The sequence below is a fragment of the Conger conger genome, chromosome 1, assembly GCF_963514075.1.
Source record: "Conger conger chromosome 1, fConCon1.1, whole genome shotgun sequence".
In the NCBI taxonomy this organism is placed as follows: domain Eukaryota; kingdom Metazoa; phylum Chordata; class Actinopteri; order Anguilliformes; family Congridae; genus Conger; species Conger conger.
Genome location: NC_083760.1, coordinates 10,179,621 through 10,197,167, shown reverse-complemented (window position 1 = coordinate 10,197,167; position 17,547 = coordinate 10,179,621). Strand labels below are relative to the sequence as shown.

The 17,547-nt window shown below is 50.7% G+C and overlaps 1 protein-coding gene across 1 annotated transcript; it reads left to right on the top strand.

The window, feature by feature from the left end:
• The first annotated feature begins 1,072 nt into the window (after positions 1–1,072).
• On the top strand, positions 1,073–15,771 carry si:ch211-168d23.3 (BRD4-interacting chromatin-remodeling complex-associated protein). Its single transcript, XM_061260502.1, has 12 exons — positions 1,073–1,113; positions 2,059–2,101; positions 4,866–4,931; positions 5,351–6,829; positions 8,725–8,943; positions 9,323–9,800; positions 10,470–10,582; positions 11,574–11,635; positions 12,603–12,751; positions 13,798–13,892; positions 14,758–14,860; positions 14,978–15,771. The coding sequence occupies exons 1-12, from the start codon at positions 1,073–1,075 to the stop codon at positions 15,769–15,771; spliced, it is 3,642 nt and encodes a 1,213-aa protein (XP_061116486.1).
• The last annotated feature ends 1,776 nt before the right edge of the window (positions 15,772–17,547 follow it).

Genomic DNA, 17,547 nt, shown 5'->3' with positions numbered 1-17,547 from the left:
GATCGACCTCGCGGGTCCCAGTCACGTACCTTAACCACTACGCTACAGGCCGCCCAAACCTCCCCACACCTCCCATCCCTCTCCAAATGGGGCAGCCTGTCACCCCTCTCTCCCTCCGCCCTCAGCGAAACCTCCCGCGTGTGCCTCCGTAGGCCTGGAACCGGTGTGGTGGGGGACGCGAGGACCCGGAGATGCCCCTGCTGAGACGGAAGCAGCCCCAGAATTGTGCCTCGTGGGCCCGACGCCGTCCCGCCTGCCGCCCCTGAGCTGAAGCCCGCATCCCCCATGAGGCCCTCACGAGAGTCCAGCCAGTCTGCTCTGAATGGGGCTTCAGATTAAATGAAGTAGGCGGGTTACATTACATTACATTAACAGATATCCAGATGAACTATTCTGCCAAATTATGTCATGTAAAATGTAAAACGTATAGTACGTTTGTTTGGGACCTTTCATTGAATTATTTTTGAAAGAATCTTGTCTGTACAGAATGTTATACAGGTGCGTAAGACTTTTGCACGGTGCTGTGTGTTAGAAAGGCATTGCAGCATTTTACAAAATATGAGCAAACAAACAAATGATGCCATTTTTAGATATTACTGTATACTTAAAAAAAAAACCGTAATATAGATTGGCATTGCTATATTGTACAGTGTATGTGGCTCTGATACTTACTGTAGTATGTCCATTTAATCTGGGCACTACCTCTCCGCGGTGTATTTTAAGATGCTCAGAACACACATTTTCACCAGTTTCATTGCGAAGCACCAAACCCATTAATGTGCTCGCTGCTCCGCGGGGACGGTGAACTATGTGTGAAATAGCGCGGCCCTTATCTATAAAGGGCATGTACCTGGAACGCGGCGCAGGGGAGTGTGCGTCTCAGTCGGGGCCGATAGTGCCGTCGCGAGCCCCATTGATCTGAGCTTCTCCTCCCTACACGCTCTTGTGATTCACAATGGCCGACGGCGTCATTAATATTGGCTACAGTATTTTCTCTGCTGGATCTTAACTCGTCGCTATCAGGCTAACTCGGCAAGGCGTCTGGCTTCTTATCTCCCCTCCCGCAGTTGACATGGAGGATGAAGATGGCACTTGTTTACTCGATGTTTTGTGGTGAGTGAGCCCGATCTAAACTTTAACTCTGGACTTTAAATGAATTGATTGTATTGAATGTTTTTTAGTCGTTGCACACTGATTCGCTTAAGGCTCAGGTAAGGCCTAAGATTTTGAAAGTTGGTGTTTGTCGTGCTTAGAATATCCCCTGGTTTTATCCTTGTTTTTGATTAATGAAACGGTCTTAATGCTGGTACAAGTAGGTTATGTTTATTATTTATTGTTTACTATTGCATTTTCATGGTGTAAGAATTACAGGGGTGCTTCTCTTGCTTTGATTCACTGGGGCAGATAAGTTTGTAGGAGTAACACTGTAAACTTACGGTTAACCACTGCTTAAAAATATAAAGGTACTCTTATGTTTACTGTTTCAAATAAAAAGGTAACATCTATGCAGAAGCAGTGATATAGTATGTGATATAGTACTTGGGTCCCCAAGTGAATGTTACTGTTAATTAGGTATGTCGCCGTTAAGCAATGCTTTAGTAAATAATGATGAGATAATGAAATAATGATGTCTTGAGAATGAGTATGAGCATACTGCCTGACTGGCAGGTTACTACAAACATGCGATCATAAGGCTTTGTTTTTACTTGGCAGCCCACAAGTCTTACAATCTACGCTTATGTTTTTATAGACTTTCATCTGAGAAATTCTGTCATTTATTCATTTCAGCACCCACGAGTCCAGGTATATTTCTTGGCTTGCAATTAAATTGGCTTTGGAAGTTGCCAGTTTAAAAATATTTCAACCGGAACATTGAATAAATGGCTGTGTTATAACTATGTGTTGATCTGTCTCACTCTTTAGTAATTAATTTCACAACATGTTTAGAGTGTTTTGGATCTAAGCAATAAAGAGCTGAATTAGTTGTGTGGTTGTAATTCTCCCCTAGTGTGCATAAGGCCACTGAATAATCTCAACACTCTGTTATCGTCTTTGTAGTGACCCCCAAGCCCTGAACGACTTCCTTCATGGAACCAATGAGGTAAAACTTTACATATATATATATGTGTGTGTATGTGTGTGTGCGTGTGTGTGAGTGTGTGTGCGTGCGTGTGCGTGCGTGTGTGCATGTGTGTGTGTATGTGTATGTGTGTGTGTGTGTGTGTGTGTGTGTGTGTGTAGCCTCAAGCTTCATGTTTTCTCATTAATATTCATGAAGCGAGCTGATGATTCCTGAATAAAATATAACAATGCTTCATAGATATTATTCATCTGGCTGTTTGATGGAAAGCCGATATCTCAGTGAATCATTATTTACACTGTTTCTCACAGTGCTGGGAGGGATGGCATGGGGGGGGGCATATTTCACTATTCAAATATTGAATCTTGGCAGCCATAGAATATTAAATTATTATATTTACCTAAATGAATATCCTTGATATATTAAACATATACTTTGCAGGCTGTGCGATTGTCATAATTGCAGAGGAAATGTACTAGTCACAGACAAGACAGCTTCGAATAATTAGCAATTTCAAGGGTGACACAAAATTGACATCTCATTCATTGACCTCAAATCTAACTCAATGGACCAGGTCAGCTTTCATCCATGTACATGAATAATACATTTTTCAATTTCAATTACTTTTTCTTCAACTTGGTTGGCCTCCTTTTGAGTGAAGGCATAGCCTAGATAATTTAGAAGACTATTTATTTTTGTATAAATATTTTCAAATCGCACTAACTGATAACACATACACATATCATAGGTAAATACATTCCTTGTCAAAATATATTGTCTTCAAATTGAATGTGTGGACTACAACCAGAAGAAGGCTGTGTTATCCTTATGCGTGGGCAAGTAGCTGTGTTCTCGGGTTTAAACTTTTTTTCTGACATGAATTTTACCGGTTCACAAAGGCCTTCCAACATGCGTCTCATCTACAAATAGAGCCATATTGAACTGGGAGCTCCGGTTCGTCCTGCTTTTAGACTCTGGGTGCTAAGAGTGTTCAGTGATGGACAGTGCAATCAGCATTGGACTGCGGTTCTCCCGAAACAGAAAAATATACGGAATACTAATTTGGTACGCATAACAGTAAACAAATGCATTCTCAATCTTTCTGATAGCGAAGGTCACCAGAATGACAACAGTACAGCAGCCCTCCTACTAAAATGGCACTTCATCACTGCAGTGACCAATTATTGGACATTTACTCTTTTAGATTCTTAGTGGGTGAGTAATTGATGTAACAATTCGCATAATTCAGAAGATGAATTGCATTTCAGGAAGTTGTAGGTCTGAAGGAGAACTGGTAATATAGCTCTCAAAATTGTTTTAGACGGGGCTTGCCAACCCTGTTCCTGAGATCTACATTCCTGTAGGTTTTTACGCCAACCCTAACGCACACCTGATCCTACTAATTTGCAGCTCAGCGAGACGCTCTCTCTGCTGAACGAGGTGTGCATTAGGGTTGCAGCGAAACCATACAGGACGGTAGATCTCCTGGGTCGAGCAGCCTTGGTATGAGGTGTCAGGAGAAAATGAAACGGAGCATATCACCGAGAAATCATCTGCAGAATTACTTTAGACAAGAAAACCAGAACACACACAGTTGGATATATTTTTTTTTTTTACTCTGCAACTGCGAATCACAGATGAGAAGCAATCTCTCGCCAAGCAGCAGTCTGTTACCATGGTAATCCTGGAACGTTCCGGTCAGGTTATGGGAAGATCAGTGATGGAGGAAGCCAGCTGTACAGCGAGTTATAGTTACCATCCCAGCGAATCAGTTACACTTGAGATTTGGGGTACCTTCCATTCAAATAGTTTGTGTGTGCAAATTTACTACGTAGTTTTGAGCTAGAACATACTCACTGAACTCACAAGTGATTCAACATTGAGCCCGTTTATGGTTCAAAGTAAGACTGTAGCTTTCTGCTAATTCTATTGTGCTAATTCTTACCTTAGCAAAACAAACTCCGACATGCAAATGCAAGAACTGAGATGCAATGACCTGTTCCCAGTTGTCCTCAGTTAGACCTTAAAAATCTATTTTTGTATCATTATGTAAATTATATTTTCCATGTATGAGTTTGAGGAGGGGGGGGAGTTGTGTGGACAAATATTTACTGTGAGTGCGCAACCTTTATTTTACAGCCTGTCTATTACCTAGTATTAACTAGGTAAATACACAGCTACTTGTGTAATTATTAGGTAACGACTGATTTCAGTTTTCATAAACAAAGTATTATGAAACAAAGTAGTGTATGCAAGTACTGTATGTAAATGTCTTACAGCCCGTTTCATAGTACTTACCTCTGAAATCAAAATAGTTACCTAATAAGAACCTGATATTTAACCGGTAAATTAATGGGTTTAAGAGGTAATTATGAGTTAGTGAATTTAGCAACACAGAAGGGACTTTTGAAATATAAACAGGGAGCCCAGTATGTGCTGGATTCATGGCTTGCTATTGGATGGTGATGATCTCACCTTCCACCTATTTCTGGTGTTCCATATTTTACCGGACGTAAATCATGTTTCCATGTTGATTTTCAAGGCAGTAATCTACGGTGATAGTTTACAGGCAGATCTCTCTGTCATTGACGTAAAAAGCGATGGCCCGGGGGAAAACAGCAGATACACGCAGTACGCTGGCACACAGGGGTGGTGCAGTCCTCCCTCACATCTCCCCTCAGGGTGACATATCTGTGGATAGGGAAAACAAACACATAATAAAACACATAAAAACAGAACTTTCATTCTCTCTCTCTCTCTCCCCCCCTCCCCTCCCCTTCCCCAGCTGGAGAATGAAGATCTGCTCATTTCTGCCACCTCCGGGGAACCGTCCCTGTTTGCAGATGCCCCTGTGAGTAGCGCCATCTCCTCATTCTTAGCGCTGTCATCGCTGTGGAGGACAGGGGCATGATTTATGGGGAGGATAGGAGGGTAACGACATCCTCACTATTATAAAACAGGACAAATAACCCCCCCCCCCCCCTATAATAAAGCATGATTGATGAGAAAGATAATGTAATGTAATAAAGATGTGGATTTCATGTTGTGATTGGGATATACTGATCAGTATTCACCAGAAATGCTCGATTCATAGCTGATCTTTAAAAAAAAACAAAAAGTCTTCCGGGAGGCATGCACCCCTCGGCCCCCCCTGGAGGGTGCGTTGGAGGGGGGGCTTGCGGTGTAGTGCTGTGAAACTTGTTTGTTACCTTGGTTACTCGTCTCTCTGCTTTCTGTGACATCCACGCCGGCACCCTCTCTCTGTTCCAGAGCCCCGTCTCCCTCTTGGCGGGCCACGCCCCCTCACAGGACACCCCGCCCCCGGGCTGCGTGGACCTGTCCTTCCTGGAGGAGGCGCTGCTGGGCTCCCCCGAGGGCGGAGGGGCGCCGGGGTCAGTGGGGGGAGGCCGGGGGGACGAGGCGGAGGAGGAGGAGGCCTGCGACATCCTCCAGCAGAGCCTGCAGGAAGCCGACATCACCGAGCAGACGCTGGTCCTGGAGGCGGGGCTGGCTCCGCCCAGCGAGCCGCTGTCGCTCTACCCGCCCGGCGCGGTGCTCGCCCAGGCCGCCTCCCACTTCCTGTCCAAGCCGCTGAGCCTCCCCCCCGCGCTGCCGGCCATGCCCCGGGACACCCAGGCGGCCGTGGAGCCCCCCCAGCCCTCGCTGCTGGCCGTCGGGCCCGGCTGCCCCTCCCTGAAACCGGCCGCCCCGCAGATGATGGGCCTCCTCCCGGGCACCGTGTTCCCCGCTCCCCCTCCTCCCGACGCCTCCTTCTCCCTCAGCCCCGCCCAGGGTTCGGGAATGCTCATCCAGAAGGCCCTGCCCAGCCTGACGGGGCGGCCCCTGCTCGCCCCCACGCTGAGGGCCACGGCCACCCACGGCATCCTGCTGCCCCGGGGGCCCCTCCCCATCCAGCCCAAGCAGCCGATCAGCATCCAGCCTCGCCTGGTCCAGATCAGCCCCAAGCCCACCGGGCAGAAGACGACGGCGTCCCCGGGCCTCGCCTTCGTACCCGGGGCGGGGTCCCCGAACATCCTGCTGTCCCCGAGCCTGGGCCCCAAACAGCAACCTCCCGCCCCGAACCTGAGCAAGCCGGTCAGCCTGCAGCTGCTCAACCAGGCTGGCTCCATCGTCATCCAGCCGCCGGGCCTACTGCAAGGCCCCAACCAGTTTCTGCTCCCCGGCCAGACCCCCGTGTCCATGTCCCAGCCGGGGGGTGTGGCCCGGCCCCTGCTCTCCGCCACCAGCCCCCAGGGTCCCTCGGTGCGGGGCGGGGCACCCTCCTCGGGACAACTAGTGGACGGCGCCCAGATCCTGACTGCCTCGTCCAGGCAGCTAAACTTCAGCCCTGTGTTCACCACCCCCGCGGGACAGCTGGCCGTGCGGCAGGGCGCCCTCCTGTCGGGGCCCCTGCAGCTGCAGTCCGCGCCCCCCACCGTCTTCCAGATGCCGGCGCAGTTGGCGGGGGCGTACCCGCCCCAGGGGCAGGGGCAGCGGGGCACCCTTCTCCACGGCGCCACCCTGGGCAACCAGATCACCCTGATCAACAGCCCGGCCATGCTGGCCCCCGACATGGCCTCCATCTCCATCGTCAACGGGCCTTCGGTGGTGCAGGGGCTCCCCTTCACCCCCCAGGCCCAGCAGGAGAAGCAGCTGAACCTGCCCCAGACCTCTGTTCTGCTGCTGCCCGACAGGACGGGCCCAGAGGAGCGGGCACCAGTGGAGGAGCCCTTCCTCCATCTTCCACAGGTGAGCCCCCCCCAATCCCCATCCACACTCCGCACCCCTTACTCTTACCTCTTACCAGGACATCAAAAACATCCAACACCAGGAAACTACGACAATTTTTGGCAGACATGTACAGAAAACAGCATGAAGGCACATTCCCAGAGGCTGCAGTGCAGAGTACATACCTGGTTTCTCTAAGGAGACTGCTGCTCTCTTTGATGAAAGTGATTGATCCCTTCTCAAAGAAGAACCAGTGAGAAGGTGAGGGAAAATATATCCCAAGAGCGCCATAAGGCCTGGAATATGCTGGTTGAGTTTACAGACAGGTCAAAGAACAGCAAGAAGGCGTGGTGTCTAATATGCAATCTTTGTGGTGACCCTAAAGTTGCCCCTCAACAACCCAAGATCACTGCAAATCAAGTTGCCCACCAATTGCTCTTGGCAAAAGTATAAAAAGGGCAAAAGAAGACCAAGCTAGACTGCAGCAAGTACAGTCAAGACCCAGATCTTACAAGACCATTTGTCATGGAAGAGCTGGGAACTGCCTTTTCAAGTATTGATCCCTGAAAGGCAATTGGCTTGGTTAACATCACAACTGAGCAGTCAAATACATCAGACCTGAGGCAAGGAATTACAACTATACAATCACGCCTGGTAACCCACAAGCTGCCCAAGTAAACACATGCAATAGCACTGTTAAAACCAGGCAAAGATCCATCAATCCCAAAAAGATACAGGCCGATCTCACTCCTTAGTCAAACGTACACGCTGTTACATTACATCACATTAATGGCATTTGGCCGACACTCTTATCCAGAGCAGCATACAACAAAGTATTTAAATGCCTGATCCTTAACAGAATAGCTCTAACCGCATAGAAACGCATATCATCCGCCATCCGCAGGTTCTCAACCGACTACAACACGTCTAAGATGGATTTGAGAAAGGGATATGACAGACATAGTCTTTGTCGTGCTGTCTGCAGCATGACACAGTCAACCACAGATGCCTGCTGGGAAAGATCTTGGATCATTCACAGAGCTGACTGAAAGTACGCTGGAGAACAGGATGTTCTTTGGCAAATTAAGGTCTTTCTCAATGGGGCGTGCTTGCTCCCTTATTCTTCAACATCTACACCAATGACCAACTAAGAAGTGATGGAACTCAGAGCTTTGTGTATGCTGATGACCTGGGTGTTGCCGCCAAAGATACTGATTTTTTTTTGTGGTAAAGGCTGACCAATGCTCTTAATCAACTAACAACATATTATGAAGAGAACCACCTCCATGCAAACCCATCTAAGACACAGGTGTGTACCTTCCACTTGAGAAACGGAGAAGCCAATGGACAACTTCAGGTGAACGGCTCCGGAACAACACTAGAGCACTGTGAGCATCCTGTTTACCTTGGTGTAACCCTTGACCGATGTCCTACCTGTGAGACCCATATTGAACAAACACAGGCAAACATGAGCTCTTGCAACAATGTTGTTAGTCAGCTCACCAACGCAATATGGGGGTGCTAGCCCATAGATCCTCTGGCTGAACAATGTCTAATCTTGTGACATGGACTTGTCAGAAGACCGCCCCACCCATCTTCACCCACACCCCTTACATTACAGATTACATTTAGCAGACACTTTTATCCAGACCCATTTTTACTGGAGCAATTCAGGTTAAGTACCATGCTCAAGCATACAATGGTGGTGTTCTATGGGACCTGCAAAAAAAAAAAAATGGTAAAAGGTAAATCCATATAGTGCCTTTATCCAAAGCGCTGTACAATTGATGCTTCTCATTCACCAATTCACACAGCAACGGCGATTGGCTGCCGTGCAAGGCACCAACAAACAAGCCTCCCGCCGTACACAACAGCCACTGATTGAACGCTGTCCAATCTTGTCTTTTGACCCCTAGCCAAACCAGCAGCACCTCCTCCAGCACAATGCCCCGCCGCCCCCCCCGGAGGTCCAGATGCCCCCCTCGGTGGTGACCCTGCTACAGCCGCTCCCTGCGCCGGCCCTGCACCGGGACCCCGCCGTCCCGCCCAAACCCCAGCCAGTGGAGAAGGAGGTGCAGAAGGAGGTGCCCAGCCTGCTCCCGCAGAAACAGAGCCTCCTCCGTCACATGCACCAGGTGAGCCCGACGTGAACGCTCCGTCTCAAGGCGCTGATGTTCAACGTTGCTATAGAAACAACAAAGTTGAGTGCCCGTGGGCATTTCACAGGAAACGTGCAATCGTATGAAGAACATTTTTTTTTCAAGATTTTAAAGTAATCCTCAGGAATTTTACTGGTTTCTGAAGTGGTTTAAAGATTTCAAAGAATGATTTGATGCAGGTCTGCTAGAACCATTGCCAAGAAGGCTCAGTTAGGTGCCTCTTAAGCAGAGAAAACAGCCATGGTTTATGATAAAAGTAGAACTAAAGCGGTCTCTAGGTCTGTGTGAGGAATGGAAGCGTAGGGGATCCATATTTCATGCTGATGTGAACGTTATTTTTCCATCCATTACCCAGCAGGCCCTTGTTCTTCCCTCGCCCCCCGCCGAAAACGTTCCCGGGACGCTGCCGGCGCAAACGTCCCCGCCTTCGTCCTCCCCTCCCGCCGCAGCCAATCAGAGGGAAGACACCGCCCCCTCGCTCCCCGCGATTGGCCAGACGGTCGCCCTGGCCGTGACGCCGAGCCCCGCCGCCGTGGCGACTCCCACGCGCACCGGGGCGGAGCAGACGGGGGCCGTGATTGGGCAGAGCGCGCCGGGCCCGCCCCCCGCGAGCTTCCCCTCTCCGTCCGGCGGACAGACGGGGACTCTGCCGAGACCGGGGCAGGGGAAGGCGGGCGTCCAGATACGAGCCGGGGGTCCGGGAGGCCTGGCCCCCTCCCCGCTGCCCGCGGGCCACTCCGTCCAGCTGCAGCCTGCTCCTCTGCCCACCCCCATGGGCCCGCGGGCGCAGCCCGAAACGGCCATCCAAGCCCCCGTCCCGCAGCGCACACAAGGTAACGAGCGTCACTGCCATTGGGGGCAACTAATAACAACTCATGTATCTGCTTCCTCAGCATCACTCACACTGTTACTCTCTCTTTGTCTCTTTCTATCTCTCACTGTTTCGCTCTGCCTTACTCTGTCTCTCCCTCTCTTTGTTTCTAACGCTCTCTCCCTATGTCTCTCTGTCCGTGTGTCCACCGCCCCCCCTCTCTTTCTCTCCCTCTCTCTCTCTTTCCCTCTCTCCCCCTCTCTCTCTCCCTCTCTCTCCCTCTCTTTCTCTCCCTCTCTCTTTCTCTCCCTATGTCTCTCTGTCCCTGTGTCTACCCCCTTCCTCTCTCTCACCCCCTCTCTCTCTCCCTCTCTCCCTCTCTCTCTCTCTCCCTATGTCTCTCTGTCCCTGTGTCTACCCCCCTTCCTCTCTCTCTCCCTCTCTCTCCCTCTCTTTCTCTCCCTCTCTCTCTCCCTATGTCTCTCTGTCCCTGTGTCTACCCCCTTCCTCTCTCGCTCTCTCTCTCTCCCTATGTCTCTCTGTCCCTGTGTCTACCCCCTTGCTCTCTTTCTCTCCCTCTCTCTCTCTCCCTCTCTCTGTCCCTCTCTCTCTCTCCCTCTCTCTCCCTCTCTCTCTCTCTCTCCCTCTCTCCCTCTCTCTCCCTCTCTCTCCCTCTCTCCCTCTCTCTCAGAGCTAGCAGCAGGCTTGGCGGTGGATGCTAGCCTGTTTGCCCCAGCGCCGCACGCTCTCAGGCAGGCAGGGCCAGAGGCCCCGGGCCAGGCGCTGGCTCAGCAGAGGCCGCAGGTGAGAGAGGGGGGGGGAGCGCTGCTCTCGCTGTGCCGGCCAGGCCTGGAGGGAAGGCTGTGGGGGGCATGGTTTTGATGGTGGTGGGGTTGGGGGTGGTGGATGTGAGTGTGGATCTGAGTTGGGGTACCATTGGTGTTATTTTTTAAGCTAATTTCTTGGTCTTGTTGAGAAATGTTGCTCACTAGGTCCGCTGTGGTTGGTTCCAGTACAGGTGTTCCAAACCCCCCCCCCCCCCCCCCTTCAACAATATGGTAAAATGTTGGTATACGGTTCGCTCTAGCACCACCCAGTGGTGGGAGGCTTTCAGTTCCTATGGGCTGACCCTGCAGTGACCACCACTGGCCAATAAGCTCGATGGTTGACAAGTTCAGACCGGCTACCAGCTTGACGTGGTTTAGCTGGTTTTCCAGTTCAGGCCAGCTCCCAGCTTGACATGGTTTGACCAGCTCAAGCTTTGTGTTGAAACAGCTGGTTGATCAGCTCAGACAAGCTACCAGCACAACTTGGTTGACCAGCTCATACTCAGCTAGACAACTAGACAAGTTCTTGAGCAGCTTGAATTGTCAAGCTAGTCAAGCGGGATTTTATAGCAGGGAGAGCTTGCAGTAGTGGGCACAGCTACCGTGATTGGGCATTCCAAATTTGGGAGAAGAGGGGGGAAAATCATAAAAATGAATGTGAAACATATAGCATTTATTCAAGAATGCTTTTTGTATTGATGCATAGCACAGTAATTGGTAGTATGGACATTTTTCATGGCGTGCGTAGCTGTTCCTTAAGGGGGAAAATAATCCCTCTGAACATGAAAAGCGGCTAATTAAGAGAAATGTAACAGCTTGTTAAAACGTGGGATTGAGATTGCGGTTGGAAATGAAAGCCGGCACGCACAGGGGATCCCCCCAGGGTTTGGGAGCCCCTGGCATCGTGTGTTCAGTCTCAAGAGTGTTGGCCTGTGTGGTGACATCATCTCCTTACCTGTGACTCGCAGGTAACGGCGTGTGTGGAAACAGAGAGGGAGGAGAGACTCACCCTGGCCATGCGCAGACACAGGTGAGAGAGAGACCTGGCACAAGGAGACAGAGCCTCCTCAACACAGGATTTATACAGCAGGATATGCACTCACTGAGCACTTTATTAGGTACACCCGCACACCTACTAATTAATGCGATTATCTAATCAGTGAACTGTGTGGCAGCAGGGCGATGCATACAATCATGCAGATACGGGTCAGTTCAGTTAATGGTTGATGTGAACATTAACTGAACTGACCCGTATGAGGGAAAAAATGTGATCTCAGTGATTTTGACCGTGGCATGATTGTTGGTGCCAGACCGGCTGGTTTGAGTATTTCTGTAACTGCTGATCTCCTGGGATTTTCACGCACAATAATCTTTAGAGTTTACCCAGAATGGTGTGAAAAACAAAAAACGTCCAGTGAGCGGCAAAATAGGACAGATGAAGACTGGAAAAAAACTTGTGAAAAATAAATAAATAAAAAATGTTGGTTCGATGAATCTCAATTTCTGCTGAGGCATACAGATGGTAGGGTCAGAATTTGGCACCAACAGCAGGAATCCATGGACCCTTGTGTCAACAGTCCAGACTGGTTGCGGTGATGTAATGGTGTGGGAAATGTTTTCTTGGCACACTTTGTGCCCGTTAATATGGTAAATGTTAAATGGTTGGCATTTATATAGCGCCTTTATCCAAAGCACTGTACAATTTACAATCTCATTCACCCATTCACATACACACTCACACCAACGGTGATTGGCTGCCGTGCAAGGCACCAACTAGCTCGTCAGGAGCAGTTGGCGGTTAGGTGCCTTGCTCAGGGACACTTCGACACAGCCCTGGCGGGGGATCGAACTGGCAACCCTCCGACTGCCAGACGACGCTCTTACCGCCTGAGCCAATGTCAATCAACATTGCTTGAATGTTCCTAATGAAGCGCTCAGTGAGTGTGCATGGATTCATAAAGCAGTTCTGGTGTGTGTGTGTGTGTGTGTGTGTACAGGGTCCAGCAGCAGTTGTGCCAGGACAACGCCGCGGTTCTGAGCCCTGACACTCGCTCCCCGTTCCTGTCCCTGGAGGACGCCGTGAGCCGCCTGCTGCCGTACCACACCTGTGCGGGGCACCTGCCCGGCACTGCCGGCTTCCTCACAGGTGAGCCCCACCTGCAGGCGTGTGTGGGCATGGGCCAACAGTGTGTGTGTGTGTGTGGGGTCATGTGCCAACAGTGTGTGTGTGTGTGTGTGTGGTCATGTGCCAACAGTGTGTGTGTGTGTGTGTGTGTGTGTGGTCATGGGCAAACAGTGTGTGTGTGTGTGTGGTCATGTATCAACAATGTGTGTGTGTGTGTGTGTGTGTGTGTGTGTGGGCATGGGCCAACAGTGTGTGTGTGTGTGTGGGGTCATGTGCCAACAGTGTGTGTGTGTGTGTGTGTGTGTGGTCATGTGCCAACAGTGTGTGTGTGTGTGTGTGTGTGTGTGTGTGTGGTCATGGGCAAACAGTGTGTGTGTGTGTGTGTGGTCATGTATCAACAATGTGTGTGTGTGTGTGTGTGTGTGTGTGTGTGTGTGTGGGCATGGGCCAACAGTGTGTGTGTGTGTGTGTGTGTGTGGTCATGTGCCAACAGTGTGTGTGTGTGTGTGGTCATGTGCCATCAGTGTGTGTGTGTGTATGTGTGGTCATGTATCAACAATGTGTGTGTGTGTGTGTGGTCATGTACCAACAGTGTGTGTGTGTGTGTGTGTGTGGGCATGGGCCAACAGTGTGTGTGTGTGTGGTCATGTACTAACAGTGTGTGTATGTGTGTGTGGTCATATGCCAACAGTGTGTGTGTGTGTGTGTGTGGTCATGTGCTTACAGGTGGGTGTGGTCATATGATTGCGTGTTGTCATATCAGTGGGTGTGGCCTTAAGTGGAGGTGTGGTCATGTGAGTGGGTGTGGCCATACGATTGGGTTTGGTCATGTGAGTGGGTCTGGCTGTATGATTGGGTGTTGTCATATGAGTGGGTGTGGCCTTATGCAGAGGTGTGGTCATATGAGTGGGTGTGGCCATATGATTGGGTGTTGTCATATGAGTGGGTGTGGCCTTATGCAGAGGTGTGGTCACATGAGTGGGTGTGGCCTTATGCAGAGGTGTGGTCCTGTGATTGGCTGTGGCCCTGTGCAGTATGTAACCCGCTGCATGTGTCCCTGTGCTCAGTGGACGAGCAGTTTGACGCGGTGTCCGGGGTCCTGCTGAAGCGCACAAAGGACATGCTCAACAAGTACCGGCAGCTACTGCTGGGAGAAGCGCAGGTACCAGCCCCGCAACACCCATTCATATCCCTCTCTCTCTCTCTCTTCCCTTCATCACTTTCCCTGCAGACATGTCAGGGCTTCTCAAACACGGCCCCCCCAGGGGGTGCACCCCCAACGTCTGGGAACCAGAGTTAGCTCCTGCATTTATTTGATATGACATTTATGATGAGTCATGTACTACACCCACAGACGCCGCACAGTGAGTCTTTGTAGAAAATATTTCAGAGTAATCCAGCACTGGTTCATACAGCCATTTAGAAGATGAAGTCACTATAACTGGTAGAAAACCGCTGGCCCCATTCATTAGATGGTACATGGTTGGCATTTATATAGCGCCTTTATCCGAAGCGCTGGACAATTGATGCTTCTCAATCACCCATTCATACACACACTCACACACCAACGGCGATTGGCTGCCATGCAAGGCACCAACCAGCTCGTCAGGAGCATTTGGGGGTCAGGTATCTAGCTCAGGGACACTTCGACACAGCCCGGGCGGGGGATCAAACCGGCAACCCTCCGACTGCCAGACCACTGCTCTTACCGCCTGAGCCACTGTCACCCCATTGGATCTCTTCTCATGTGGATTTGCTCCCTTCAAATACACTTCCTAGCACAGCTTGTGGACCACAGATCCACTCTGGGACCCACCTCAGACACTCATGTGGGCCAATTTGGGTCCCCACTCCCAGCCCATAGTTTAGGAGACACTGCCCTAAACCATGGCCTCTGGGTTCACAGACATCTCTAGCTGTGTGTACACAATGTCGCCAGCCAATCACGTGAGATCTCCAGGAATGGAGGCGTGTTCCTCGGCCTCAGCGGCTAACTCCGCCCCCGCGGTTTGATTGGCTCTCCACAGCAGGTGAGCCCGTCGGCAGAGATGGTGATGCTGGAGCGTCTGTTCCTGCAGGCGGAGAGGGGGGTTCTGGGAGAGGAGAGGCGGAAGGCGCGCATGGACCCAGGTAAGTTCCTTTCCTAATCGCGAGCACAGCCTAGCAACCGGCAGCACAAAACAATTCCCCAAAAATCCTCTGCTGCAGTTTTTTTTACGAGTTCCTTGTCCTCTGGGGTTTCAGCAGACTCCTTCCTGCTGTCGCTACGGAAACCGGCGTCCGGCCCAAATGACCCGGCCCCCCCTGCCCCGTCAGCCCCACCCGCCTTCCTGAAGTCCGGCAGCCCCCCCTCGACCCCGTCCTGGGCCCTGCTGTCCAACCGGCCCCCCGGGCTGAAGACGTACCGGTCCAGCAACCGAGGGGCGCTCAAACTCACCATCAAGCAGGAGTCGGGCTCCCGGAAGGTGGTGCACAATTCGGCCTGCGACTCCGCCCCCTCCGGCCCCCCCGTCCACAAGCAGGACGCCGCGGGGAGGCTGACGAACGGGGGAGGGGTCCTGAGCGGGCGCGGCTCGGAGTTATGGGACGCGCCTCACCCCCAAACCGGACACCCGCAGCCTCCCGCCTGCCCCCCGCCCCCGCCCCTGACCCTGCCCACGGCCGAGGAGGTCCAGCACCCCAAAAACAGTGTGGGGCCCATGGAGGTTCAGGCAGCGGCTAATTCACGGACCCCCCCGCACTCTCTGGCCGCCGCGGAGCCGCAGACGGTCGCCGCTTCCGAACCGCCCCCTCCGGACCCCGTCCTGTGCCCCCCTGAGCCCAAACGACCCCGCCCGGACCCCCACCCGGGGCCGACGAGCCCCCTGCCCCTCCCGGAGGACAGCACCCTCAGCGAGCACCTGCAGAGCGCCATCGACAGCATTCTGGAGCTGCAGCGCCTGCAGGGGCCTCCCGCCCTGCAAGCTCGCCCCCCTCAGGACCGGAGGGGAACTACAGTGCTGGAGCAGGCCGTCAGCAGCATCCTGGAGGGGCAGCTGTAGGAGGAATGTAAGGGGAGGGCCGGGTGTGTGGATGGGTGAGTTAACAGGAAATGAGGTACAGGAAACAGGAAGTGGGGAACAGGAAGTGGCATCAATTGTCGGAAAATGTATTCAGGCTGAACGATTACAGTTATAAATTTAAGATATTCCCTTTTCAGAAGGTCCTCTCTGAAACGTAAATACAAGATCACAACTGTAAAACGTCAGGTGTATGAGGTAAACCAAGGTGGACCTGTGAAACATTCATGTCACACACATTGAAGTGAAAACACCAAAATCACATTTACTGTAGACAACGAGAAAAAAAAAAATTGGAACGGAATTGACCGAAACTTAACAATCACCTTTTGTTTTTAAATTTAGTCCCTTTGTAAATTTGTGTACATTTTCATTTGCTTAGTATTAAGTGGGAGCAGGCAGTAGTGTGTTTTAATAATTTGTACCAGCAGAGGGCGTGAGGGGAGCTAAATTCCACCCTGTGTAGAGTGGTGGTGGTTCCGGAACTTTGTGGTTCCGGAACTTCGTTCTCCCAGCCTAGTGGAATGGAGCCAGACCGTCTGATGTGGAACTACCATGAGCCGCAAGGGAGAGGTCCGGTTCTATTAGCCTTTACTGTGTATGTGCAGGGAGTGTGTGTTTGGTGTGAAATGGGTTATCAGTAGTGTGGCGTGTCATGAGAAAAAAAAACAAAAGAAAACAAGATAATTAACCATGTAGCAAACAGAACAAAACCAAGGGAGTCATTTCCTTTAAAAAAAAGTCTCCCGTTTCCAGCTTTCAGCTTTTGCAGTCCTGTGGTAGTTACGCAAACCCGTTTCCTCCTGATTACACCAGCAAGCGTCAGCGTAGAGTCTGCTGAACTTTGAACGTTTTTGTTTTTCCTTTAATGGCAAAAAGCTGAAAATGTGCAGTTTCCCAAAAAAAGAAGAGAAAAACCTTTCAGAAGAAACTGAGGGTACGGTTGACACAGCCTCCCGACACACTGTAGAAATGACAGAAACTCCTTTACGGTGAGGTTTTTCCACTATTAATTTGTAAAGCTTTCTTTCCTTTTGGTCAAGGAGACAACGAACGGCTCCGATACTTGGAACAAATGAGCAATAATGAGGAGGTGGGGGTTGGAGCCCTGGAGCTGTGGTCGGTCGGGAGCGTTTTTCCCCAGTGGCTGAGTCTAGTCCTCACACAGTGCTGACTATCTGTGAAGGGATTAGGCCCAAACGTTAGCGAGTGTCCGTCTCATGCAAAGCTGCCTTTACACCAGCCCTCTAAAATGCAATACAGAATATATCATCATGATCAGAAGGCAAAGGGGGGGGGTTCATTTCCAGTTGGTTCTGAAAGATGGCGTCCGCTGTTGCACACAGTGGGTCGGAGAGGAACGTGGAGTGCGATTGGGTGTGTGCATTGGCATCCGTTTAGTGACACTAGTTGCCACGGTTTCAGGGGTTCTCGTTTCTCTGGGTTTATTTTTATTTTTTTTGTTTTGTCTGTTTTTATTTCTTTCTTTTTTTAACCAGAGAAACGCATGTATGGCTTATTGCATCCTTTTATCTACAAATAGCCTTTGACCAAAAACTGAGTTTGTGGTTGTCAAATATTTATTTTTTAATAGAAATTGTCTGTTCATAAGGTTTTTTGTCTTTGTTTTTGTTGAATAATGGTACCAGGCAGGGGTTGGGCCTGGGGCAGGTGGGGGCAGAGGGGCGGAGTTACTTGGTGGTGGATCACACTGGTGACACCGGAGGTGAAGCGGTTTGCTTTCTTAAAATAAAAATA